Here is a 27,193-nt window from a genome sequence, read left to right on the forward strand (position 1 = left end):
ACCTGACCTTGGTCTCATTTTCTCATAGGCTCCATCGGATTCTGAGCTGGAAGAAATCTCAGAGATAACGGTAGCTCATTTTTCAATAAGGCTTTCCTCACCAGAGTCCAGAAAGGGATAGTGTTATCCCCACCGATGTGGAAATTGAGAGGCAGAGAGGATAAGGACATAACTTACAGCCACACAGTTCTCAGACAATTGGGTCATCATTCACATCTGTCAGCTTTCTAACTGCAAAACCTGAGCTCTTTCCACCATAGACCACGGTTCCACTTCGGATCTGTGAAACAAACTTGTTCTGGATGGATGGATGTCACTTCCAACAGTGCATTCTGTCTTCTACATTCTGACATCCTCAAGTTTAACATTTACTTTCCCCTCCAGGCCAAAAGTTTGGTATTCTAAGGTTCCTTCCAAGGCTGACGTTGCAGGTTGTACATACTACGATGTCCAACATCACCTCCCTTCCAGATTTTAGAGCCCATTTCCCAAGATGTCTTCAGCTTTATCGTTCTATGTTGCATCATCCTCTGTTTTAAGGTCTCTTAGGGATAGTTTGTATTCATTCAGTGTTCTAAGGTCATTTCCAGTGTTTTTAGTTTGTTCTAAGATCTTAGAGCTAAGATTGTATCAGAGACTTTTAATGGATTGTAGAGGGTAAACAGTACCATAGGACTGGAGGAATATGAGAGAGAGAGAGACAGAAAGACAGACAGACACAGAGAGACAGAGTGTTTTAAACATGTTACTATCATGAAAGAACTTGAGAACATAAGACATAGATGGAAAGACTTAGAGCAAAATGTCAGAGCTGGAAGGCACTTTTGAAGAGGAGATGTTCTAATAAATGACTACATACAGAAGAGGCCTTTGAACATAGAATTTTATAGTTGTTACTTATTTTATTTATTTTTTTTACAGAACCAGCAGATACAATTGCTGAGATTGTGTCAGAGACTTTTAATGGATTGTAAAGGGTAAACACAGTAACATAGGACTGAAGAAATAATAGAGTGTGTGTTTATGTGTGTGTGCGTGTGTGTTTTTTAAACATGTTGGTATTAGAAGGAATTTGAGAACATAAAATATAGATGGAAGGAATTAGAACAAAATGTCAGAGCTGGGAGGTACTTTTAAAGAGAAGGTGTTCTAATGAAATATTACATACAGAAGAGACCTTTGAACATAGAATTTTATAGTTATTACTTAATTTTTAAAAAATTTTTCTTTCTTTCTTTCTTTCTTTCTTTCTTTCTTTCTTTCTTTCTTTCTTTCTTTCTTTCTTTCTTTCTTTCTTTCTTTCTTTCTTTCTTTCTTTCTTTCTTTCTTTCTTTCTTTCTTTCTTTCTTTCTTTCTTTCTTTCTTTCTTTCTTTCTTCCTTCCTTCCTTCCTTCCTTTCTTTCTTCCTTTCTTTCTTTCTTTCTTTCTTGCAGATACAATTGCTGAGATTGTGTCAGAGACTTTTAATGCATTGCAAAGGGTAAACACAGTACCATAGGGTGGAGAAATAATAGACTGTACTTTAAACATATTAGCATTGGAAGGAATTTGAGAACATAAGACATAGATGGAAGGAATTAGAACAAAATGCCAGCTGGGAGACACTTCAGAAGAGAAGGGGAATCTAATAAAAGACATAGAATATTACACCAGAAGAGGCCTTTGAACATAGAATTTTATAGCATAGAGTGGGAACATGTTTAAAACACTCTGTCTGTCTGTCTCTTTCTCTCATATTTCTCCAGTCCTGTGGTACTGTGTTTATCCTCTACAATCCATTAAAAGTCTCTGATACAATCTCAGCAATTATATCTGCTGGTTCTGTGAGAAAAAACAAAAAACAAAAAAACTAAAAAACAACTATAAAATTCTGTGTTCAAGGGTCTCTTCTGTATATAGTATTTCATTAGAACATCTCTTTAAAAGTGCCTCCCAGCTCTGACATTTTGTTCTGTCTTATGCTCTCGCATTCCTTCCAATAGTAACATGTTTAAAACACTCTCTTTGAGTCTCTCTCTCTCTCTCTGACTGTCTCTGTCTCTGTTTCTCCCTCTATTCTCTCTCTGTGTGTCTCTGTCTCTGTTTCTCCCTCTATTCTTTCTCTGTGTGTCTCTGTCTCTGTTTCTCCGTCTCTCTCTCTGTTCTGCCTGTCTGTCTGTCTTTCTCATTTCTCCAGTCTTGTGGTACTGTGTTTCCCATCTCAGTAACTGAATCTGCTGGTTCTATAACTTTTGAATTGTTCTTAGTGAGGACAGGCAGCTAAGTCTCTTCCTTTTTGGAAGACACTGTGGAGTGCTTAGAGCTTAGTAAGACATGGGAGATACCAAGGTCATCTACTGCATCTCAAGTCATTCACAAGCCTCTTGACTTTTGGCCTGCCACTGGACTTGGATGAGTCGAAAGAGCGAGTCTGTTGACTTTGGGAAACTTTGCTTCACTTAATTCCCTTGACCTGTGCATGAATTGAATTTAAATGAGGGAGAATTTTGAAAAGCTGTCAGCTCATGAAATCCAAGCCACGAGTCCAAACATCACCTGTGGTATTATTGGTTCTCTTTGAAAACGAAGGCTGAACAACAACATTGTTAGATCTCTCCTAGGTCTGAGATTCTATTTTTTTCATCTTCTAACATTTCTCCCGGCTGTAACATTCTGTTCTAAGGTTTTTTTTTCTACATATAACATTCTGTTTCAAGTTGTTCCATGCAGCGTTCTAAGATCCCTGGTAACAGTCCATAGTCCATGATGTAACGGGCCCTGCAGGGAGTACGGGTCTGCATTTTATGTTCCAACTTCTTTATTCTCCAGCGAATCCCAGCTCTAACATTCTCTATCCTGAGGCTCCTGCCAGCTTGAACATTTTATCATCTTATATTGCGTCTACAGCATCCTTTCCAGCTGTATGATTTCATCTTTGCCTCGACTTGCCAGGAGCCGCCTGGCACAGAAGCCCAGGCCTCCGTCTCCCCGTTCCCTGGTATGGCCTGAAGGTGATTTGTTGCCCGCAAAGTGGCAAGTAGCCATGGTTCAGCCAAATAAAAAAATTCCACTGATTCCACTGATGTAATGTGGATTTTTTTGGTTTTTTAGAGAATGATGAAACTAAAGGGCAGATTACTAAATTAGGTGGGCAGACGGATGTAAAAGGCTAGTTCTTGGGCAATTTTATTTATTTATTTTTTTTGGGGGGAAGGTTTATTCTTTAGGGAAGACTTCAAGGCTTCAATGTAAGTTTGACCTTGAGCCTGGGGTGAGGTGGGGAATTAGCTGGCGTGTGCCCATCACAGGCCGGAATGTCCAGGAAGTGGGCACGAAGCCCCTGGCCCTGTCACGGGCAGAACTGGATGAGGCCCGGGAGGGCATGGCACAGTAGAGGTCCCCTTGAGCATCCCTCCTCACCGCACTCCCCGCCCCCACCTCCCCACAGGCCCAGCCAATCCGGCACCCTCCGCTTTGCGCCTCCAGCAAACTACAGCTCCCAGCATCCTCCAGCGCCCAACACCTGCCCAGGCCTCCTCCACTTGGGCTGCAGGGGGAGGGATGCAGAAGAGGAGGGCAGAGAGATGAGGATGGAAGCGGGTGGGGAAGTGCAGGCGGCGGAGCGGGACCGGGGCCCCCACGCGCCGCCCGCTGTGCCTGCGACCGGGCCGGGCCTCGGGGGAACCGCGGCCCGGGCCCCGGGCAGCTGGGGCAAATGGGTCAGGCTCAACGTGGGGGGCACGATCTTCCTGACCACCCGGCAGACGCTGTGCCGCGAGCAGAAGTCCTTCCTGAGCCGGCTGTGCCAGGGGGAGGAGCTGCAGTCGGACCGGGTAAGGCTGGGCCAGCCGGGCTGCGGGTCCGGGCGCTGCTCTCGGTGGGGGCGCGCCCCTGGGAGTGTGCTGGGGAGAACTTGTGTGTGTGTGTTTGTGTGTGTGTGTGTGTGTGTTCGGGAGGGAGGGGGGCGCCTCCTTTCTGCCCCCGCAGTCCACAGTTGGGAACCCCCCTGCTTCCCTTACCACCCACCTCCCGATCCAGGACAATAACACACCCCCTCCTCCCTTCCTTTTCACGAGAAACCGGAGGCGGGGAATCATTGGGAAACCGGGGCTGGGGGCAGGGGTGGGGGTGGGGGTGGGGGAGCGGCATGCTATTTCCGTCTCCATGACAACCCTGTCGCTGGCAGGAGGCCCCAAACCATTTGGGAGAAAGCAGCTCATTCCTCTCCAAGCTGTTTCCTGCCTTCTTTCCTCTCTCCATCAAAAGCCCCCCTCAGTCCTCCACCCCCAGTCTTTCCCCCTCCTCCAGAGCGGTTGGGGAGGGGGAGGTACTGAGAGAGAAAGCGTGTGTGTGTGTGTGTGTGTGTGGGGGGGGGGGGGGATTGGTCCCTTTCTGGCCTTCCCGATCCACCCACCAACTCGCAAACGGCTGAAATCGGTTCTCCCCAGTTTTTGCAGCGGGGAGGGATGCGGAGGTGGAGGGCTCCTGGGCCCGTGAGCTGTTACAGGAGATCATGGGCAAAAGATGGAGTAAAAAAAAAACTTCAGTGACGAGTTCCGAACCGGGAAGGAATCCGCACTAACTCCGGAGAGGACTTGGAGGAAGGGGGAGAGAAAGAGGGAGAGCTCAGAATCCAAATTCGGAAGTTTACTGCGGTCCTTCAAGTCCCTTAAATCTGTCTGGATCTCATCTTCCCAGTCTGGAAAGGATTGCCCTTCCAGTTCTGGATCGCATCATCTGTTCCACCTCCCTCTTTTAGTCTTTCAGAAGTGGAAACCGACTTCTCCAGGGGGAAAGTAGCTTGCCCAAGATGACATAGATTATTTAGGAGAAGAGCCAGCAATTTGGAGCCCCATCTGTCATCAGGGGGGACAGTGGGAACGAACCTGGGGCCGGGAGGAGCTCCTTCTGGGCCCTGCTCCAGGAGAAGCAGATGATCATGGCTATGACCTTGGGCAACTGACTCAAATCTCCACTTTTCTGTTTCCTCCTCTGTGAAATGGAAATACGGGATGTCTCAGAAGTCCTACTGTGGTTTTAAGCTGTAATTAAAAGCTTAAATAGCCTGTGTTAATCCCTCCTTGTGTCTCCACCTTGGGACTCCTTAGAAATAAGGAATATGAAGGAAAGTGAAGGAAAACTATACAAATACAGGGTATCAGGCAGTCGGCTCCCCTTTGGGAATTATCATGGATTAATGGAAGAAAGGCAGTGGGTTGAATCTTGTCTCTTCCAGGTACTGTGTGATTTTGGTCAGATCACTTCCTGAGCTTCAATTTCCTTGTAAAATCAGGGTGCAGGACTCAATAAATTAGATCCTTCCACGACCCCAGTTCCAATGCTCATAGCTTCCCTGAGCCTCCCTGGGAAAATGTCATCCTAGGCTCCTCACTCTCACAGCGACCTGCTTCTCTACCTTGACATCATCCTAGTCCAGGCCCTTATCGCCCCACTTCTGGACAATGGAAGTAGCCTGCTATGTGGTGTCTGTCTCAAGTGTCTCCCCCATTGCAGTCTGTCCTCCATTCAGCTGTCAAATTGATCTTCGTGAGGTCTAGGTCTGATCAAGCACCCCTCGCTCCAAGTCAGTAATTTGCAGTGGCTCCCTATTATTTCCAGGATCAAATGTCAAAACCTCTGTTTGACTTTTGGAGTCCTTCCTGATCAGGCCTTTCCCATATTTGCATGCTTCTCATTTTGTTCCCCACCGTGCAATCCAATAAAAGCCACCTGGACACTCCATCTGACTTTTCTCTGGCTGTCCCCTACACCTGGAATGCTCTGCCTTCTGGCCTCCACCCTCTGACTTCCTGACCTTTTCTGGGCAGTCTCTTTCCTCACCATCATCTCCACTTTGTCCTGTTTGTCTAGAGCTTATTTGTACGTCAGTGTTAGCCTGTTGTCACCCCCACTGGATTGTAAGCTCCCTGAGTGTAGTTTGTCTTTTGCCTTTCTTCGTATCCTCAGCAACTTAGCACATTGCCTGACACATAAGAGGCATTTTAAAAATGCTTATTGAGGCAGCTAGGTGGATAGAGCACCAGCCCTGAAGTCCGGAGGATCTGAATTCAAATCTAACCTCAGACACTTAACACTTCCTGGCTGTGTGACCCTGAGCAAGTCACTTAACCCTAAGTGCCTCAGCCACAACAAATAAACAAACAAACAAATAAATAAAAATGCTTTTTGACTGGGTTTTACGGATGGGAAACTGAAGTAGACTATGCAGTGACCTAAGCTAGAAACTATTAAGAGATGATTCCTGATGCGTCAGGATCTGATAAGGACCTTGGAAATGATCTAGACCAGATTTTCCATTTGATAGACAAACCAGAGAGGAGTAATGATTGAATATGACTCAGAATCTTATGTTCTTCTAATTGCAGTTTTGTGTGTGTGTATGTGTGTGCATGTGTATATATATGTCTGTGTGCTGCTCACAGTTATGTCATGTTTAAAATATCACCTAATAGAGGTCAGAAGGGGCTGGAGAATCATGGAGGTGGGAGGGAGGCCAGTTATTTCCTCATTGCTTCTTTCTGGCCCCTAGGATGAAACAGGAGCATATCTCATAGACCGGGACCCCACTTACTTTGGCCCCATCCTGAATTTCCTTCGTCATGGCAAGCTTGTTTTGGACAAGGATATGGCTGAAGAGGGTAAGTTTCCAGCCGCCCAGAATTACTTCCTATTTTCGGTTTCCACCCATAAATACTTGCTCCTGCGCCACGGCTGTGTCAATTGGCCTAGAGATTTCAGACTATAACTGGGAATTTCTGTGCCCCGCTGTGCAAAACACATCATCTTGGACAAGTGGAATGAAAGGCAGTTTAACTTGAGAAGAGGATAGAACATTGCCTTGTGGGGGACAGTGAGGGACTCCAGAAATTACCGTGGGAAAGGGGAAGTGCAACTACTTCCCAAAAAAGTACGAGCATGCTCTGTGCCCCCTAAATTTAGTGCCTCTTCATCCCACCACCTGCTAGAACCTTTGGCAGCCTATCATCCCCTAGAATGGTCAAGTATGCAAATCTTGGTATTGCTACTCTGGGCAATCCTCTCTGGTCTGATTTCAGGGTCCTAGCTCCGGACCTTAAAGGGACTTGGCCCTCCCAAGTCTTCTGGTTCAACTGCCTCCTTTTATTGGTAAGATAACTGAAGCTTATGGAGGTTAAATGATTTGATTTAGGAATAGATAGGAAACAGCTGCAGTGAGATTTGAACCTGGGTCCTCAGACACCAGAGTGCCCTTTCCCTTCACCTGTCCATTCTCATCTGTCGGAAATGATCTTAAGGGCCTTTCCAGCTTTAAATCCCCGGGGAGCCTGGGAATCTCAGAGGAAGCCTGGGTCTAGTCTTGTTCTCCACTTCCGTCAGCAGTGACTGCATTCCCAGAACCCCTAGGGCCCTGCGGGGCTTGGCACTGTCTGGGGAACAGGTTGTATGAGAGGCCAGGGACAGAGACAGATGTCCTAGAGGCCTGGGAGCTTGGGCTTGGCCAGACAGCTTTGCCGGCTTCCTGGGAAGGCAGCTGATGGATCTGGAACTCTGGAAGAGGCTACCCTGGACAGGGAACCCTGTTCCCATGGTTGTAGTGGAAAATTTCTCTCTCTCCCTCCAGCTCTGTTGGCTTAGGGACTGATTTGAATCCTGGGGTGGGGCAGTGATTGATACCCTCCCTTCCCTTCCCCCCTTCCCCCCTCCTGCCTCCCAGGTCATTTGGTTAAATGGGTCCCTCCCCAACTAGATGTTATATTCCTTATGGATGGGGACTAGGTGCCTCACACCCAGTATAGACAGTGATACTTGGATCAAGGCATCTCTCCTCACAGAGCTCAATGCCTAGTAGCTCAGCACCTACTGGATCTCTCCCCTCATGAAGGCACCCATGAAGGAATGAATACTAGCTCTGGAGAGGGAGGGTTTGCTACTATTTGGTTACTCTGGTCAAATCCTTTTCCTTTCTCAGTCCTTAGTCATCTCATCTGTAAAATGGGGATGTTGGACTAGAGGACCATTAAGGTCTCTTTCAATTCTACCGCTATGAAATTACTTTCCATCTTTGGATCTCAGTTTCCTTCTCTGTAAAATGAGAAGATTAGACAAATTGGTTTCTAAAGCTCTAGATCTTAGATCTTGTGATTATTTCCTTGTCTTCAGTCACACACACACACACACACACACACACACGCACACACACACACAGAGAGTCTCTCTCTGCCTGGTCTCTATTCTTCTCTTTCTCTTTCTGTTTTTTTTTTTTTTTTTTTTTTTTTTTTTTGGTCTTTCTGTCTCTATGTTTTTGTCTGTCTCTGTCTCTCTTTTTCTTTTTGTCTCTTTCTGGGTCTGTCTATCTCTTTCTATGCCTTTATTTCTCCATTTCTGTCTGTTTCTTTCTCTGTGTGTGTCTACTTGTCTCTCTTTTTCTGTCTCTCTCTTTGTCTTTCCCTTTCTGTCTCTCTCTGCTTCTCTCTTTCTCTTCACTCAGTTTATCCCATACATCTGTTTGTCTTTCTGTCTCTATTTTTCTCTGTGTCTACTTTCTCTCTTTTTCTGTCTCTTTTCGTCTTTTTCTCTGACTCTGTCTCTCTCTTTCTCTTCAGCTTAACCCATTCATCTATTTCTCTCTATCTCTATCTTTGTGTCTACTTGTCTCTTTTTCTGTCTCTCTGTCTTTTCTCTGACGGTCTCTCTCTCTTTCTCTTCACTCATTTATCCCATACATCTTTTTCTTAGCCTTTCTCTCTTTCTGTCTCTCTGTCTGCCTCTCTTGCACGCAGGCAGGCACCTGTGAGTTTTGAGGTCCCAGGCACTAATCCCAGAGGAAAGAAATGCAAATGATACCTTGCAGTGCCAGCCTCTGTTTACTTGCTCTGGGTCCCAAGGGCAGTTGCCTAGGGCAATCCCCAGTCTCCCTTTTTCTCTGGTAGAACCACTGGGGACTCCTTCTCTAAGGAGGAAGGAGGTACTGAGCCACACCCATGACTGAGAAGGTGGGGCTCCAGTGCTCAGCCTCCTGCAGGAGGTAGAGAGACCCTTCTCTCTCTCTCTCTCTCTCTCTCTCTCTCTCTCTCTCTCTCTCTCTCTCTCTCTCTCTCTCTCTCTCTCTCTCTTTTGAGACCCTTATCTCTTAATACTCAAGAGTTTTGAGGAGGGAGCAGGTGACTACTTGTCCAAGACATTATTAAGAAGGTTCCTATTTAGTTTGAAATGAGCTGAATGAACTTGAGGATCCCTTCTAGGGCTGAGATTCTGTGTTTGGGTCTTCCAACCTACTTGATAAAAAATCTCCCATTTGTCCCTTCATTTGTCTGACCCTCATTTTCCTTATCTGTAAAATGGGGATAATTCTTGCACTGTCACCTTATTGTGTGCATGGCATTAAAAAAAGCATCTCAGAAGTGTGATTTATCCAAGGATCTCAGAAGCTAGGGCTAGAAAGAAATTCAGAGAGGCCATCAAATCTACTTCCCTGTGATTCACTAAGGAGGAAACTGAAGTTTACAGAGGAGAACTGACTTACTCAAAGTCACACAGCTAGTAAATGTTTGATGGGAATTTGAATGCAGATTTCCCTGGCTGTAGAGTAAGGATTCTTAACCTGGGGTCCATGAACTTAAAAAAAAAAAAAAAAACTAAAAAAAAAAACAAAACCAGATATTTGAATAACTATATTCTTGTATACTTAGTTTCCTTTGCAATCCTATATATTTTATTTTCTATATTAAAAAAAATATTTCAGGGGCAGCTAGGTGGCTCAATGGATAGAATACCAGGACTTAAGTCAGGAGGACCTGAGTTCAAATTTGACTTCAGACACTTAATACTTCCTAGCTGTGTGACCCTGAGCAAGTCACTTAACCCCAGTTGCTTCAGAAAAAAAAAAAAAAGTCTTCCAAACTGCCATAACTTTTAAAGAAATGGGTCAAAAGATCCAGCTATAGAATGCCCTTTCTATTATACCAGACTCATTGCTGGACAAAAGTGGAAAAAATAAAGACAGCTGTCTGCTCTTGTGGCACTTACTCTTAAGGTGGGACAACCAAATAAATATATATAAAAGATTATTAACTCTATTTTAAAAATATTCTTTTCAACTATATGTAAAGACAATTTTAAATATTCATTTAAATATTTTTGAGTTCTCTCTGTCTCCCTTCTTCCTAAAGTGGTAAACAATTTCATGTATGTTATTTATATGAAATCTTATAAAACATATTTCCATAGATAATTAATTCTAGAGAACAGCATGAGCTTATCTATTTGGAGATGAAAAGAACTTTAGAGATAATCTGTTTTAATTCCTTCATTTTACACATGGGGAAATTGAGGCTCAGGAAGGGGAGTGACTTCTTCAAAGTCACATAGGCAGAATTAGGATTTTGCTCGGAAATTTAGGGTCATAGATTTAAAGTCTAGAGGCTGAGAGATAATTCAATCGTACTTGATTCTCTGTGACCCCATTTGGCTTTTTTTTTTTTTTTTTTTTTTTTTTTTTTTTGGCAAAGATACTGGAGTGGTTTGTCATTTCTTTCTCTAGCTCATTTTACAGACAAGGAAACTGAGGCAAACAGGCCTAAGTGACTTGATCAGGGTCACACAGCTAGTAAGTATTTGAGGCTGGATTTGAACTCAGGAATATAAGTTGAGTCTTCCTTACTCCAGGTTTAGTGTTCACTGCACTATGGCGCCACCCAAGCTAACCTAGATACTGCTCATTTTATTTATTTTTAAAGATTTCAACAGGATTTCAATATGTAAAGATAGTTTTCAACATTCATTATTGTAAGACTTTGTGTTCCAAATTTTTTCCCTCCCTCCCTTGCTTCCTCCATCCCCAAAACAACAAAACTATGTGTAATTTTTAAAAACACATTTCCAGATTTGTCATGTTGTATAAGAAAAATAAGGGAGAAAAAACCCATGAAAAAGAAAAAAACAAACAAACAAATGATAAAGGTGGAAATACTATGCTTCGATCCATATTCAGTTTCCTTAATTCTCTGGATACAGATGGCATTTATTGGAATTATCTTGAATCACCTCATTGTTGAGAAGAGCCAAATCCATCACACGTAATCTTGTTGTTGCTGTGTATAAAGTTTTCTTGGTTCTGTTCACTTCACTCAGCATCAGTTCATATAAATTTTTCTGGGCTTTTCTGAAATCATATACTGCTCATTTTAGAGTTGAGAGCCAGAAAAGTTGTGACTTTCCCGAAATCATACAGCTGTTAGGAAGCTAATCCCATATACTATAAGATATTTAATATGTATGGGAATGCCTGCCATCTAGGGGAGGGGGTGGAGGGAAGGAGGGGAAAAACTCAGAACAGAAGGGAGTACAAGGGATAATGTAAAAAAAAATTACCGATGAACATGTACTGTCAAAGAAAATGTTATAATTATAAAAATTAAAAAAACAAAAACAAAGCTAATCCCAGATTCCAACTCAGGCCCCCTAGACTTCAATTCAAGCTCCCTTTCCACTGCACCTGAAAGTTATGAGGAGTAGGGAAGCCCAAATTCCTAGATTCCCATCCCATACTCCAGGAGAGAGACTGAGACAGAAATCTGGGCTAGGAAGAAGGGAGACCACTCCTGGGGAGGAGAATTGGGATGACAATCACTGATTACACTCATCTCTCCTTCTAGGAGTCTTGGAGGAAGCAGAATTCTATAACATCGGCCCCTTGATTCGCATCATCAAAGACCGGCTGGAGGAGAAGGACTACACAGTGACTCAGGTCGGTCTAAGGAAAAAATAAGGGAAAAGACAAAGGGAGCTGAACTCTGTGTGTGTGTGTGTGTGTGTGTGTGTGTGTGTGTGTGTGTGTGTGTGTGTGTGTGTTTTATTCCTATCAAAATGTTGATGTTATTCATCCTCGGGATGAAAATCCAGCCTTTAATGGGATATCCTTGGGATATTCAGAGCTGCCAGATTTCCAGAATACAGAAAGCTCTTGGCTTGGGAACCAGAAAATCAGGCTCAGATTCAGCCCTTGGATTTCACCCATTGGATGTGCATAGACCCTGCCCCTCTTGGAGCTTCAGACCCCCTAGGTGGAGCTTGTCTATTAAATGATCAATATAAAGCACATACAGTGTGCCAGGGACTATGGGTACAAAAGAGGCAAAAGACAGTCTTTACTCTCAAAGAAGTTATAAATTACTGGGAGAAAATAGTTAATCAGTAGACATTTATTAAATGCCTACTGTATGCCAGGTATTGAGCTAAGCATTAGAGCTACAAAAAGAAGCAAAAAATAGCCCTTGACTTCATAGAGCTTACAATTAAATGAGGGAGACAACTGTCAATCAATAGACATTTATTAAATGCCTACTGTATGCCAGGTACTGAGATAAGCACTGGAGCTACAATAAGTGGCAAAAAATAGTCCCTGATCTCAAGGAACTTACAATCAAATGAGGGAGACAACAATCAGTAGACATGTATTAAGTGCCTACTGTATGTCAGCTAAGTATTAGAGTACAAAAAGAGGCAAAAAATTAGTTTCTGACCTCAAAGACCTTACAGTCTAATGGGGGAGACAATATGCATACAGGATATAAACAGATATATACAGGATAAATAGGAAAAATTAGAGAGGGAATCTTTGGGTTAAGAGGAGTTACTCCAATCTCTCCCTACCTTACAGACAACGTGCTTATGAGAATAAAAGAGTAGATAGCTTTGCTCAGCTTGACTTGAGCAATGAGGATAAGAAGACAAAAATTCCTGTCCATCCTAGATGGGACCATATGCTTTGGAAGTAAAGAGAGAGCAGCCAGAACAATCTCCAAAATGCCTCTTGTGGATTCTGGATTAAGAATCAGGAGACTAAAGCTCACACCCTGCCACAGCCAGGATTTTTGCTCTGTGATTTTTGGCAGATTACTGCTCTCTCTGGACCTCAGCTTTCTCATCAGAAAAATGGGAATAATGAGCCAGCTGCTACACAGAATAAGATAAGAAAAAAGCTGATTTATATTGATGATGGCACCAATAATAACTAACATTTACTTAGTGCTTTGAGATTTGCAAAGCATGCATGTAATCTCACATGAGCCTCATGACACATCTGTAGTACAGACATTTCAAAATTATTTATAGATTTACAGGAGCACAGAGTGGGAGGTAGAAAGGCTCTCCGAGGTCATTTTGTCCAATCCTCTTATTTTACAGATAAGGAAACTGAGATTCAGAGGTCAGTGATTTGTTTGGGTCACTCAGGTCACATAGGTAACAAGCGGATTTGAACCCTCTCCAAACTCACCATCTTCCCCTTTGCATTGTGACATCTCACTCCATGTTCTCCTTCTTTCCCTAGATAATGGCTGCTAGTCTCTCTCTCTGTTCCATCCCTCAAATCATTCACATCTTCTTCTTCTCTCCCCCAGGTGCCTCCTAAGCATGTGTACCGAGTACTGCAATGTCAAGAGGAAGAGCTCACTCAGATGGTCTCCACTATGTCTGATGGCTGGAGGTTTGAGCAGGTACAGCAGGGCTGGGGAGGAGCATAGCAAAATGGAGGTAGGTGATGGGTGGAATATGTTTTTGTAGGAATTGGACAATAGATACATAAAGAGGATAGATGGATAGATAGAATAGATAGATAGATAGATTTAGATAGATGATAGATAGAAAGATATATCGATGGATGGATGAATCATAGATGGTTATATAGATACAGAGGATAGATGGATAGATGAATAGATATATAGATTTTAGATGAATAGAAAGATATATCGATGGATGGATGAATCATAGATGGTTATATAGATAAGTAGATACGGTGAATGGAGAGATGGATGGATGGATGGATGGAGAAAGACAGACATATGATAGAGTATGATAAAGGCACAGCATAGAAAAAGTGTGATAAAGATTATGAAGAAGAAAAGCTTACTTGTCACCAAGGATTTCAGGAAAAGATTCTTGAGAAATGATGAGCCCAATAAAAAAACCTGGATAAGGCAAGTAGTTTTGTTGGAATCGGGCAAGATAGACTCACCCAAATGTGGTATAGGGTAAGAGGAGACAAGGAAAAAGCTCATCATACCATAGGAATGCAATTCAGGGTTTGTGAAGGAAAGGTGAATTGAAACCAGGTTTCAAAGAACTTTAAATGCCATGCTAAGTAGTTTGCTCTTTATCCCAGAAGTACTTGGGAGCTACTGATGGCTTTTAAGCAAGAGAATCATAACATTGCTTTTTGCCTTGTGAAGGTGCCCTTGTGAAGAAAAGACTATTGTTAAAGATTATTGTTGGCAATACAAAGACCAAAATGCAATAATGGAATAGTTCCTGCCCTCATGGAATACATATTCTATCAAGTTTTTGCCTGAACTTTTTTTTTTTTTTTAATCTCCCTTAATGCCTAGCACAGTGTGATGCTCATAGTAGGCCTTTAGTAAGTTTTTATTAAAAAAAAAAAAGAATAGTGATTGATAGTGATTGATCCACACACTTGCTATGGAAGGAAAAATTAGTGTAGCATGTGGATTTGGACTCAGGAAAAGTGAGTTCAGACCCTAATTTCACTGCTGTTTGCCACAGAGTTTGGGTAAATCACGTCACTTCTGTGTTTCTCCATTTCCTTGTCTGTAAAATGAGTGTAATGATACTACCGATCTGTATGGATTGTGTGGGATAAGGAAAAGACAGCATGTTTTAGAATCCATTGTTGTTGGTATCTGAAACTTTTCCATGCTCTTCCTTCCTAGCTGGTGAACATTGGGTCCTCTTATAACTATGGCAATGAGGACCAGGCAGAATTCCTGTGTGTTGTCTCCAAGGAGCTGTACAACTCTCCCAATGGACTGAGTTCAGAGCCCAGCCGGAAAGCCAAGGTGAGACCCAACTTAGAGGCTGATTCTGCCTCACTGAGTCTTTCCTTCCCTTCCCCTTCTCCTAGCCCACCATTCCTGTTTCTTCTGTCTTCACCCTCCCTGCTCTGGCATCCATTACCTTCCATAGTCATGGCCATCTCATCCCACGCTGTGCTCCTGTCTGTGAGCTCATGTAAATTAAGCAGGCTCAAGCAAGGATAGTTGTTGGATTGAGGCTTGAACAGGTATTATAACAATTATGGTGAGTGTAGATTCCTTTTATGGGCTGAATGATAGGATCCTAGGGCTTAGACCTGGAAGGGACACCCAGCACGTGATGGTGCTAGAATCTAGACACAGAGACACATAGGATGAGCTTATTCTCAATTCAAGATTGTAAGCACTCAAGAAATTTGGATTTTAGTCTCCTTTCTCCTTTAAACTCCCAATCATTTTAAGTCTCAGGGCCTTAGTTTATTTATTGGACTTTAGATCCCTAAGCTTCTTTCTATCTCTGGCAGCCTTTGGCTCTGTTTGATGACTGAGAGCCTCTAAAGTTAGTCTTAGATCACGGCCACTTTCTAGGTAAGGGGCTCAGTGTCTGGCAGGAGTGAACTAGGACCTGAATAACTGAGTCTTTTCTCTTTCTAAGAGTGGTTGAGTGACATTCAGTGGGCCCCAGGAAATGTCCTGGCTGGCTGGGGATGCCTTTGCCTTATCCCAGCATGAGCATCTGCCTTGGGGAAGCCAGCCCTCCTTCATGTGATGGAGACAGCTTCCTCCTCTCCGTTGGGTCCAAGCTTTTGTGTGGCTCTCCAGCCAGCCTTAGAGGCTGAGCCCAGGAACTTCCATAAACTGGGCTCCGAGTATTTCAGAGGCTCAGTTTATAGAATTCCAAATCATTTGTCTGAATTCCTGAGTGGGAGTCAGAGAACTCTCGATGTTAAGATGAGTTGAGATGGTGCCGAAGAGCTGATAAATGTCAGGGCAAAGGAAGACTGACCCTCCCAGGCCTAAAGCAGCGACTTTTAGTAAGGGGAGGAGCTTTGGTAGGAGGGAATTGGCCTGTGCTCTCCCTGTTGGTGGCCTGGTCTCCCATTGAGTAGAGGTCTTTTTGTCTGTCCGTCTGCTCCTTCTGTAATCTCTCCCATGCTCCTTTGTAATAATGTTCTCTGTGGTTCCTGAAGCCTTGGCGAGTACATGCTGACCAATTTATTGATATCCCTAATTTAGTTGTCCTTAGGTAGATTGGGCTGTTTTGTGACGGATATTTGTCAAAGACTGAATGGAGGATCACAGATTTACATCTAGCATTGAACTTACAGGCCCTCTAAGGCAACTATCCCAGCCTCTCATTTTAAAAATGAGGAAACTAAGGCTAAGGGAATTGTCTTGAGTTGGAAGAGACCTTGAGGCCATTTAGTCCAGGTATCTGTGAATTTGTTTTTTGTTTTTTTTTTCTAACTAAATCAAATTATTTTTTTATTCATTTTTAAATTTGTTTTAAAATTTATATTAAATATTTAAATTTTAAATTTACATTATTTTAAAACTAAAAAAATATTAATTTTAAAAATATTTTCAACAGCAAATATCAGTATACTTGGATTTCTTTACAACTTTAGGTATTTTGTTTTATATATTTCAAAACATTATTCTAAGAAAGGGTCTATACATTTTTCTGGAATGTCAAATGATTCCATGACACAAAAAAGAGCTAAGAATATTTTATCTGATCTAACCCCCTCATTTTACAGATGAGGAAACTGAAGCCCAGGAATAGGATGTAACTTGTCTGGTATCACAACTAATTTTTTTTTCCCCCAGGGAATTGGGGTTAAGTGACTTACCCAGGGTCACACTAAAGCTACAGTTTTTAAAGTACTAGAGGGGAGTGATGTGGGGCAGTGAATAGAACCCTGGAACTAACCTCAGGGAGACCTGAGTTCAAATCCAGTCTCAGACACTTATTAACTAGCTTGTGATCCTGGGCACATCATCTAACCTGTTTGTCTCAGTTTCCTAATCTGTAAAATTGCAACAATAATAGCACCTACCTCCTAAGGTTGTTGCGAAGATCAAATGAAATAATATTTGTAAAGCACTTATCAAATCTTAAAGCTCTCTCTTAGTGCTAGCTATTATTGACAAATCCAAATTTATCATATTATTGTTATAATATTGACACATTATAATAATCATACAAATTAGTATAATATTTATATTACATATATTTATGTTACAATTATCATTATTATACTGTTTATATATTATTACAATTCCATAGAGGTAACTAGGTGACATTATGGATAAAATGCTGGACCTGGAGTTAGGAAGACCTGAGTTCAAATGTGGATTCAGACACTTATTAGCTGTGTGATTCTAGGCAAGTCACAACATTGTTTCCCTCCATTTCCTCATCTGTAAATTGGAGAAGGAAATGAAAAAGCACTCCAGTGTCTTTGCCAAGCAAATCCTAAATAGGATCACAAAGAATCAGACGTGACTAAAAAAGTGATTAAGCAACATTGCATAAATTACAATTCTTATCCTATTTATGTTATTACCATTATATAAATTTAATATTTATGATGTGTATTATTAGAATTATATGCATTATAATATTTATGCGGTATATTATTAGAATTATATAAAATATAATCACGTAATATTTATATAATTGATTAAATCTAAAGGCTAAATTTTTAATGGATCTACTATTGCATTGGTGCAACTCTCCTTAATGTTCCTTATAGAGGACTATATTTCTTAGAGAATTACCTGACACTGAAGTTTAAATGACTTGCTTAAGGTCACACAGACAGTAGGATTCCAAAGTAGGACCCAGAGCCTTCCTGGCTTGGAAGCCAGTTCTTTACCCACCATCCCCCAGTGCCATGCTGCTTCCCTCCTTTGAAAGACATAAAAGGAGGGGATGTCTTGGTGAGAGCCCTGGATTTAAAGTCAGGGGCATGGGATTCAAGTCATAAAGTCATAAAACAAGAGGCCTGGACTAGACCAAGGTCCTTTCCATCTCAAAAATGAGGATTCTACAATTTTATGGCCTCAGTTTCCCCATATGTAAAATGAAAGAATTGGACTGAATGACCTTTAGGGTCCCTTCTGATGTTAGGTATCATCTTTAACCTTTCTCTACCTCAGTTTCCTCATATGGTTTAGACTAGTTGATCCTTAGGGTCCCTTTTCACTTTAGATTTGGGGTGCTTTGCCCTCTCTCTGTCTCAGTTTCCTCCTCTGTCAAATGGGAGGGTTTGGCTAGGTGACCTCTCAGCTCTGATCCTCTCATCCCCTCTGACTAATCCCTTTTCTCTCCCTCCCGAGGGATCTCCTTGGACAAGTCTGGGCTGGGTGGGGGGGAACTGGAGGCAGATGTGCTCCCGTCTCCCCCCACCCTGGAGGCTTAATGGGCACCCATAGTCCTCACAGCCCCCAGCCTCGGGAGCCGTGCTGGCCCACATTTCAAGTATCTCCACTCTTTCTTCCCTGGGTCCGTCCGGCCGGGACACAGAGCACGGAGGAGGAGCTGGAGGAGGAAGAGCGGCAGGAGGAGGAGGAGGAGGAGGAGGTGGAGGAGGAGGTGGTGCAGGTGGATGAGGTGCAGGTGGAAGCCGAGGCAGATTCGGACGAGAAAGGTGCAGCAACCCCCTGAGGAAAATGATTTTAGTAAAAGCCTGAGCGTAAAGCCACCTTTCCCTTCTGGTGAGAGTCCATCGGAGGTAGCCGCCGAGCTGTGCTGGGGGCCGGGGGGGGCCGGGTACAAGCCCTCATCAGCTCAGCCCCTACTGCTGGGCGCCAGTCATAACCATCCCTTTTTTTTGCCTTTTTTTTTTCTTTTTTCTTTTTCTTTTTTTTTTGCAGTGCAGCTGTCTCGGGATCCTGCTCATTCTCTCCCCTTCTCGCCGTCTCATCTTCCTCCGCTTCCTCCTCTTCCTCCTCCTGAAGGGTCCATCTCATCTTCACCCACTTCTGCCACCTCCTGGATCTCATCTGCTCCCTGCTTCCTCCCTCTCACCTCTTGCCCCTGTTTCCTCTCTTCCTACTCCCCCCTCCTGAGGGGCCCTAGCACCATCAATGCCCCTCCAGGGCATGGTTCTTCCAACCTCAACGATGTCCATGGCAGCTCCGTGTAATCCCAAAGCCTGGGATTTGGTGTCTGGAGACCTGGGTTCCAATTTCAGCTCTAGAAAATAAAGGAGCTGGACTAGAAGGTCTCCAAATCTATAATCCACGGATTCAGGCATGTCTATTTCCCTCTCTGAGTCTCCGTTTCCTCACCTGTCCAATAACTGGGTTGAGCTTGATCACCTCTAAAGCCCTTTCCAGTTCTGGATTCTGTCCCTTTAGAACTTTCCTCTTTTTGGCTGCTTCCACACTTTCTAGAGACAAATTGTGCCTCCTCCCCACATTGCTCTGACAGCCCCCCTCTCCAGGGCCTGCTCCCCTGGATCTTGGGGGGCCCCCACTTTCCTCCTCCCCAGATCATTAGGCTCCTCTCTCAAGCTCCATTTGTGGGACTCCCATCTGCTCCGTTCCTGCAGAGCTCTCAGTTCCTTGTATGGCGCTCTGCAATGATGGGGATGTGAGAGCAAGGGGGCTTACCTTTGAAGCTAAGCATTTTTGGGGAGGGGGACTGGTTTTTAAACTTTTTCTTTTTTCTTGGTGCATCTCCATCATGGTCTGGGGTTCGAAGCTATGAGAGGAGAATGAAGGTGGGGATGGGTAGTGGAGGACAGGGGGAACAGAGACACGAACGCACTTGCCCACACGTGGCAGGACCCAGATAAGAGGGAGAAAGAAGAGAGAGGAAGAAACTGGTGAGAAGAGAAATCCTACAGCAAACCGGGGTCCCTGGGCTTTCCTCTAAGAAGCTTCCCAGAAACCATCATCGCATCTCGCTGCAGTTGGCATTGGGCCTCCCATTGGAACATCCTGCCTCGGGGAGAATGAGATCCTTTACCCAGTCTCCTCAGACTCAGGCTGTTCTCAGCTCAATGTCACGGATTTAGGCAGCCTGGTTCTCCGGACCCAGCTGCCTGAGACCTTGGACACGATGAAGACGAGGTCCTAAAGCCCAGGTGGAAAAGGCGATGAACTTGGTGTTTGAGTCCCTGCCCTTGGCCAGAACATTGACCAGCTGTTTGATTGTGGGCAAGTGGCTTCTTCTTTGGGGACTCAGTAGCTCCTTCTGCACAGGGATTGGACTCAATGCTCCCTCCCAGCTCTAACCAGCTGGGCTTTCTCCCCTCCCTGACTTGGAAGGGAAGTTGTTTTCCTGGGCTCAGGTCCTAGAGCTCCTTCTGCCTAGAAGGCCGGTGCTTGGGGTTGGGGTGGGGGAGGAGATGAAGGGAGGGAACACCAAGGGGAGGGGAGATGGAGGGGAAGGGATTAGTGACCATTGGGAGGAGCTCCCTCCGGCCTCTTCATTTTTTCATTCCTGGGGCAGAGGCTGGAATTCATGGCTCCAGTCTGGCTTTCCCACCGTCCATCCTCAGCCTGATAGCTGCCCCTCTCCAAGACAATGAATGTGACTTACCTGCTCTCTTCTCTTTCTCTCCCTCTCCCTTTCTATTTCCTATTCTCTACCACCATCCTGGCCCCCTGTGTACCCTTCTCCCTGCCCTTCCTCCTGTACACTCTCCTGCTCACTCCCTCCCTCCCCCATCCCATCTCCCAACCCCTCTTATCTTTTAGCTGTTACAAGCCAGAGGCTCCCAGATGTGAGAACATTGATCATCTTCCGGGAATTTTTGTTTTCTGTTCTGAAATCTTTATTTTTGTACTGTGGCCTGTGGCAGTTCTGGGCCAAAGCCATTATTACCCTAGCAGTCGCGCCAACCCCATCCCTCCTTTCCCAGCACTCCCTCTGTTGCCCTCTCCCCTCAAAAACACAGAAGATGTCACAATATATTCACATTGGTTGGTCAGGCTGGGATGGGGGCAATTGAGATTTTTGTTTTGTTTTTTTACATTTCAGCAGTAATGACATTCCCCTTGGCAAGTGAGAGCAGATACCCGGGCACGAGCGCAGGGGTCCTTCTCCCCTTCCCCTGGGAAAAATGAGGAAATAGTGTTAGGTTTCCAGGGCCCACAACTCCCTCTGTTTCTCTCATCAGGGAAGAGAAGTATAAGGTGACCTCACTGAGGTGGGCTCAATAACATCCCCTTTGGCCTTCAGTTTTCTTGTCTATAAACTGGAGCTGCTGACCTTTGCCTTGCCTACCTCACAGGGCTGTTGTGAGGAGGGAATGAGCTGGTATATGAAAATACTCAGAAAAAACTATGGACGCAAGCTGTTCTCATGACCTGCTCCAAGGGGACTGGCTTTTTTCCCCCAAAAAATTATTGCTCAGGGAGACGATAGTATTTAACTCCAAGGAATGGGTCATGAACGGTGGAGTTTCTGGCCTCCATGGGAAGATGTTGTCCCCCATGTTTTGGGGAACAAACATCAGAAATAAAGGCAGATCTGTTCTGGGGTTCTCCTCTTCCCTCCCTTCAACTCACGACTTTCACGGTAGCACCCTCTGATAGAAATAGGGGGGGAGAACCACGCTGCCCTCCACAGAACCCAGCCTTGTGGAGTTCAGTTACCCGCCAACGTGTTAAGCTGACCCTTTTTCTGGTCCTGTCTGCAATACTCCCCTCTCTCTCCTGTGACTGCCCTCTGTCAGATTGTTCCAGTTAGGAGAAAAAAGACCCTTTTAGCAAACTTTGGGTGTGCCTGAAGGAGGGTAAACTGAGGCTCCTCCTCCTGACTCAGAATCGGAGTGGGGGGCCGAATGGGTGAAACTGTGACCTCAGGAAGAGGTTCTCCTGTGTCCTGGGGACTGGGTGGTGGGCTTCACAACTGTATTGGATGCAGCCTTAATAATAAAGTCTTGATAGAAACCTCAGAGGTTCTGACTCTCTTTTTCTCCCGGGGCAGCATCAAGCTGGGGTAAGAAGAGGGTGCTTTGATTCAAATACCATCTCCCACATTGCATGAGGAACTTTCCTCTCTCTGGCTTTTTGCCTCTGTCCAATGAGGGGGTTAGACTGCAGATCTTAGACACCATCTAGTCTAAGATCTCAGATGTGATCTAGTCCCCTCATTGGATGAGTGGGGAAATCGAGGCTTAAAGCATAATGACTTGTCCAAGTTTACACCAGAAAAAAATAGGATAGCTGGGATTAGAAGTTCTGGTTACAAACTAGGATTCTTTCCATTGCATTTCTATTTTATGATTCTTGATTCCACAGGGAGAATCAGTGTATTCCCAGTGGAACCCTGCTCCTTCAGGGGGAGAAAGAGTCTCTATAGGTCCAATTCTGGGCATTGAGCCCAGTAGCCTGGGCTCATGGCTCCTGACCTTGGTGGACCCACCCTTTTCCTTCAGGAGGAGAGGGAGAAGCTACAGGTCCAGTGTCCTGGGCCCATGGCTCCTGACCTTGATTGCCCTAACCTCAGCAGGATGGAATCCTTCCAGGGATCACAGCACTAGGAATCATTAATATTTTTTAAAAGTTGTTCCTTTGACGATTTGTCGCTAAGCGGAAGAACAAGGAGAAGAAGTCCAAAGATGGCCGAGGAAACACTGTTGAGCCACATATTTTAGATATTATCCCAGCAAGCCCCAGCAACTGTCCCTCAGGTCACTGCTTTGGCATGGCGTGTTAGATAGAACACTGGATTTTACGTCAGCAGGTCAGGGTTCAAATCTTTCTGGTGAGTCCTTGGGTGAGAAACTACTCTGGTCTGGGTCTCAGTTTCCTTTTAAACACCCCAGCATTTATTAAGCACCTACTCTATGTTAGGTACTAGGAAGTAAAGAAGTTCCCAAGGAGTTTATACTGTCTATAAAATCAACAAGATCTAATGTTTCTCCTGGCTGTACATCCCGTCTAGGATCCTATAATTTTGGAGAGAAGATGGGTCACATTGAAACTGGACTCAGCAGGCTCTTAAATCAGATTTATTCTGGGCCAAGTCTCAGTAGGTGACTTTCCCTGAGTCTCTCCTTGGACAGGAGATAGTGGGAACTAGAGGTAGGGAGAAGGTGGTTGGAGGTACCAAATGTCCAGGGGAGGAGCAGGGAGATGGAGGAAAGCTTCAGCTCTGAGAAGAGTCTTTTCCTCTTTGGCTTGTGAAAAATCCCTATAGGTTTGGATAGGAGCTGAAGCTCCTTTAATAGCTGTGGGTGTGAAGTCTGGCTGGCTGGTTCCCCAATCCCAACTTCTCTGGCAACTCTGCTCAGACACCTCCTCAGCCCCAAAGCCATGGAGGCTTGTGGAAACCCTCCTACTGTCACATCCAAAAGCAGGAGGCTTGTTCTTGAAAAGCTTGCTTTTGACATTGGCCGAGAAGAAGGAGGCCCTCTGGGAATCTTTCATCTCAGGGAAGCCTCTGGGATTTGGGCTTCTGTCCACTGTGTGTCCAGAGCACTTTCCCTATTCGGTTGGACCTGCCAAAGGGGTCTGAGGTGGGGTGCCTCTGAGAGCTGGTCAAGGGTCAAGGTGCAGAGGAATTAGGGAGGAAAGGAAGCTATACGACTGGGATCATCACCAGCCTCGTGGGCGTTTGGAGAGAACGTGGTCTGCTGCTGCTTGGAGAAAGGATGCCTTCACCATTCACATGTCACCAGGGCTTGGCCAGGTCAATCATTGCATCCCCTTGTAGTGGGATAAGGAAGCAGGTCAGGAGCATCTCCCAGAAGAACAGAGCAGTGAGAGATGTAACTCAAAGTGGCTCAGCCCTATAGTTGCTCCCCCACTCTCCTGAAAAAATCCAAATTCTCCCACCAGCTGCTAGGAAGCCCCATAATCCTTCACGTAGGAGAGACAGAGCCAGTTAGAGGAAGGCTTCTGAGCTCTTGGGTGGATGTTAGGCTGATGGGGAGGCCCAGAGCTAGTCTGGACAGATGCAGCATCTTCAGGACAGAGCTTGTTGGATCCAGCCCATCACCCGAGTGATTCTGGTATAGACTCCGAAGTAGTTGGGTCTGCCACATCCCAGGCCCCAGCTCACCAATCCCGCCAAGAACCACCGGCCGCTGGACTCTTTGCAAACCAAGGGGCCTCCCGAGTCACCCTAGAGGAAAGAAATCAACAGGACCCAGAGGTATCAGCTCAGAGTTGCCCATGGGTTCAGACTGCCAGCAGATTAATGATTATAGCCATCGTGGATAATGCTTTAAGATTTGCAGAACCCTACGTACTTTTCTACTTTACGTATATTAAATATATGGATATGTCATATATATGTATGTATATATATATATATATGTAATATTATAATTATAATATTAAAACATGTCATGTTTTGATTTTATGCAAAATTATTTGTATTTAAATTTAAATCTAAAACATGTTATGTTTTAATATTTTGTTTGGAGATTTAGGAAGAGATGGATTCGATCTGCCCAACAATCTTCACCAGTAAACACTATTGCTATTTGCAGATAAGGAAACAGAAGTGACTTGCCAGGGTGATTCAGCAAGTAAGTTTTTCAAGCAGTATTTGAAGCCTTCCCGTCTCCAACTCTCTGCTCTAACTACTGTGTAAGCTTGCTACTTTGATAGAAGCACAGGCTTCCCAGACGCAGTTCCATTTTGTTGTGGTTGGGGACGAGAGGTTGGGATACTCGATTCCTTTTTTAACTAGTTGCGTGATTTGAAGCTTAAACTCTCTGGACATCGATTTCCTCATTTCTAATAAATCTCTACCTGCCCATCATTGTTGTGAAGACCAAAGGATGGAGTGGGTAGAGTAGCGTCTTTAGAAAGAATAATGTGTTCTATATGGAGAAAAAATTACTCTTTTTAAACCCCATGCTCCACTCTCCCCTGATCCCTTGCTTCACCTTACTATCCACCCCATTTCTAGCTTTTGTGGTTCTGCTGAATTTTGAACGAGGAAATTCAAATCCATTCTCTAATATTTACTATCTGTAGGATTCTAAGCAAGTCGCTTTTCAGGGAGACATTTCTCTCATCTGTAACATGGGGGAGTTGGATTAGATCATAGAATCCTGGAGCTGCAGCTAGAAGGATCCAACACCCTCCTTTTATATAAGATAGAATAAAGATTAAGAGAAGTTTTGCGGAGTGCACACAAGTATTAATGGGAGAGCCCAAACCCAAGTCACTGCCTGGATCGCACTGTCATTATTTCTCTCGCAGGGAATCATTCCCTCTTCGGGATAGCATCAGGAGAACTGGGTTTTCTCTAGATCTCAGATAGATTAATTATCTATGGGGAGAGAGTCTTAATTTTCTTCCCTTTTGTTGCCATCAGGGGAAATAGAGCAGGAAACAGAAGGAACTCCAGATTGGGAGTCAAATGACTGGAGTTTTAGGGTTGGAAGGGATTGTGGATGTAATCTCTTTCAATGTCCTCATCTTACGTGGACCTTCAGAGAAGAGAAAGTCCACGATCACCCTGTACCAAAAGCGCAATTTGAACTTAGGTCTTTTGAGTACCAATCCAGTTTTCCTACCAGTTTATCCCATTAAAATTCTTGCCGGGCTCTAAATTGGTGACTCTACGAACTGCCTGATGGGAGGAGTACCATCCCCTAGGCATCAGTCACCTGGCAGGCATCCTTCTTGCCCCTGCGATAGCCTGCACACAGCATCTGCGGGGTGATCTGGTAGCGGTAAGCTTCATTGCACAGGTCCTGCTGGATCAGCTCCACGTCTACCTTCTGGAGGGTGTTGCTGGAGGGACCTGATGGGTAAGAGAAAAAGGGGTAAGAAGAACTAAGCCCACCTGGGGTTTTCCTAGCCCTCCCCTGAGTTTTCATTTTGGAGGAGCATTGTGAAAGAGTGTTGGAGTTGGGGGTGGGTGTCCTGGGATCAGAGCTTAGCTCTTATACCTAACCCCTCTTGGAATTCAGTCTCCTCCTCTATAAAATGAGGAAGTTGGGCTGCATGGTCCTAAATGACTTTTCAAGTGATCTTCTTCTGAGATCCCCGCCTCAGTTTCCTTTTATGTCAAATAAGGGGGTTTGATTCCATGGTTCCTTAATCTGGCTCCAAGGGCAGTCTGGCTTCCACATTTTCTCTATTCTGGTCTCCTTGGGAGTAAAACATAGTACGCTTCAACCCACCCTTCAGCACGAGTATCAGTCCATTTGGACCCTTCTCTTCCCAACAGATACCTACCTCCTTCTTGAAGTGCTCCCCAGCCTGTGATCCAGCAGTGGAGGCCGGGTTGGAAAAAGTGGGATGGGGCAGGCAGACAGATGGGTGTGATCAGGGTGGAGCGGACCACGGGGTGATCCAGCTTCAACAGGGCCACATCATAGTTATGGCTGTCCTCCTCATAGTAGGGATGGAGGAGCAGACGGTTGACCTTGAAGGATACCCCACCGGGCCAGCGCGCGCTCTGGTGGATCTTGCCCAGGAAGACCGTCCAGACTGAAGGGGAGGCCATGCTAGGGGCCAGATGTGGAGGAGAAGACTTGATTATTCCCACCAGCCAAGTGACCCAGTCCTCCAAGCATCTAGAACAGTGCCTGGCACACAGTAGGTGCTTAATAAAAGCTGTTGACTAATTTGGGTGGTCTGTTTCACTAGTACCTAGCACATAATAGGTACTTAATAAATACTACTGATTAATATGGTTGACCAATCACCCCAGTGCCTGGCACATAGTAGGTGCTTAATAAAAGCTGTTGATCAATTAACTTAGTTGGTTTGTATCACTGCCATCTAGCACAGTGCCTAGCATATAGTAGGTACTTAATAAATACCATTGATTAATGTTGTTAGTCTATTCTCACTAGTACTTAGCACAGCACCTGGAAAATAGTAGGTGCTTAATAAATGCTGTTGCTGTTGATTTATTAATATAGCTAATCTGCATCACTAGTACCTAGTATAGTGCCTGATACATAGTATTTAATAAATGCTTGTGGATAACTTGTAGATTTGTGTTACTAATGCCTACCATAATGTCTGGGCTACAGTAGGTATCTAATAAATGCTTACAATACCTAGCACAGTACGTGACATATCATTTAATAAATGCTTGTAGATTTGTATTACTAATGCCTACCATAATGTCTGGCATAAAGTAGGTGCCTAATAAATGCTTGTTGATCGAGTGATTGGTTTGTAACACTAACACTTAGCATAGTGCCAGGCACATAGTAGGTATTTAATAAGTGTGTCTTGTTCAGAATAGCTGTCTTTCACAGTTGACCATCATTATAATATTGTATTACTTGTGCCTACCATAATATCTGGCATTAGGTTGGTACTAAATGCTGGTAGCTTGCTGAATCAATCACTTGTTGCTGCTTTACATATATCATTTCACCAGCTGGAACCCCAGTCCTTCTATCAGCTTGTCCCCCTTTCCTCCTGAATAGTCCAAGATC

The 27,193-nt window shown here is 44.4% G+C and overlaps 2 protein-coding genes across 8 annotated transcripts in view; one reads left to right on the forward strand and one right to left on the reverse strand.

The window, feature by feature from the left end:
• Positions 1-3,278: 3,278 nt before the first annotated feature.
• Positions 3,279-21,724, forward strand: KCTD17 (potassium channel tetramerization domain containing 17). Of its 7 annotated transcripts, none has more exons than XR_012482837.1 (7): positions 3,279-3,812; positions 6,530-6,638; positions 11,634-11,725; positions 13,380-13,475; positions 14,706-14,831; positions 18,340-18,530; positions 20,523-21,724. XR_012482837.1 is itself a non-coding variant. In XM_074271607.1 (7 exons), exons 1-7 carry the CDS (start codon positions 3,294-3,296, stop codon positions 18,959-18,961), a joined length of 1,338 nt encoding a protein of 445 aa, XP_074127708.1. In that variant the 5' UTR covers positions 3,279-3,293; the 3' UTR covers positions 18,962-21,724. The 7 variants fall into 7 exon arrangements, 4 of the variants coding, with proteins under 4 accessions (XP_074127708.1, XP_074127711.1, XP_074127712.1 ...); XR_012482836.1 differs by lacking the exon at positions 20,523-21,724 and adding an exon at positions 18,695-18,804; XR_012482835.1 differs by lacking the exon at positions 20,523-21,724 and adding an exon at positions 18,690-18,800.
• A 1,045-nt stretch (positions 21,725-22,769) lies between these two features.
• Positions 22,770-27,193, reverse strand: part of TMPRSS6 (transmembrane serine protease 6) — a 57,609-nt gene continuing 53,185 nt past the window's right edge. Inside the window, exons 15-17 of the mRNA XM_074271606.1 lie at positions 25,974-26,245; positions 25,400-25,536; positions 22,770-23,898 (exon numbers count right to left, since the gene is read on the reverse strand). Coding sequence (XP_074127707.1) covers positions 23,740-23,898; positions 25,400-25,536; positions 25,974-26,245 — 568 coding nt within the window. The 3' untranslated portion in view covers positions 22,770-23,739. The remainder of the gene's footprint in view (positions 23,899-25,399; positions 25,537-25,973; positions 26,246-27,193) is intronic.

Source organism: Sminthopsis crassicaudata, chromosome 5 (assembly GCF_048593235.1).
Source record: "Sminthopsis crassicaudata isolate SCR6 chromosome 5, ASM4859323v1, whole genome shotgun sequence".
Classification (NCBI taxonomy): domain Eukaryota; kingdom Metazoa; phylum Chordata; class Mammalia; order Dasyuromorphia; family Dasyuridae; genus Sminthopsis; species Sminthopsis crassicaudata.

Coding starts and splice junctions, on each gene's coding strand:
- KCTD17 (XM_074271607.1), top strand. CDS start 3,294: ATGTCCAGGAAGTGGGCACGAAGCCCCTGGCCCTGTCACGGGCAGAAC. Junction 6,639..11,633: donor CAAGGATATGGCTGAAGAGG/GTAAGTTTCCAG, acceptor CTCTCCTTCTAG/GAGTCTTGGAGGAAGCAGAA. Junction 14,832..18,339: donor AGCCCAGCCGGAAAGCCAAG/GTGAGACCCAAC, acceptor GCCGGGACACAG/AGCACGGAGGAGGAGCTGGA.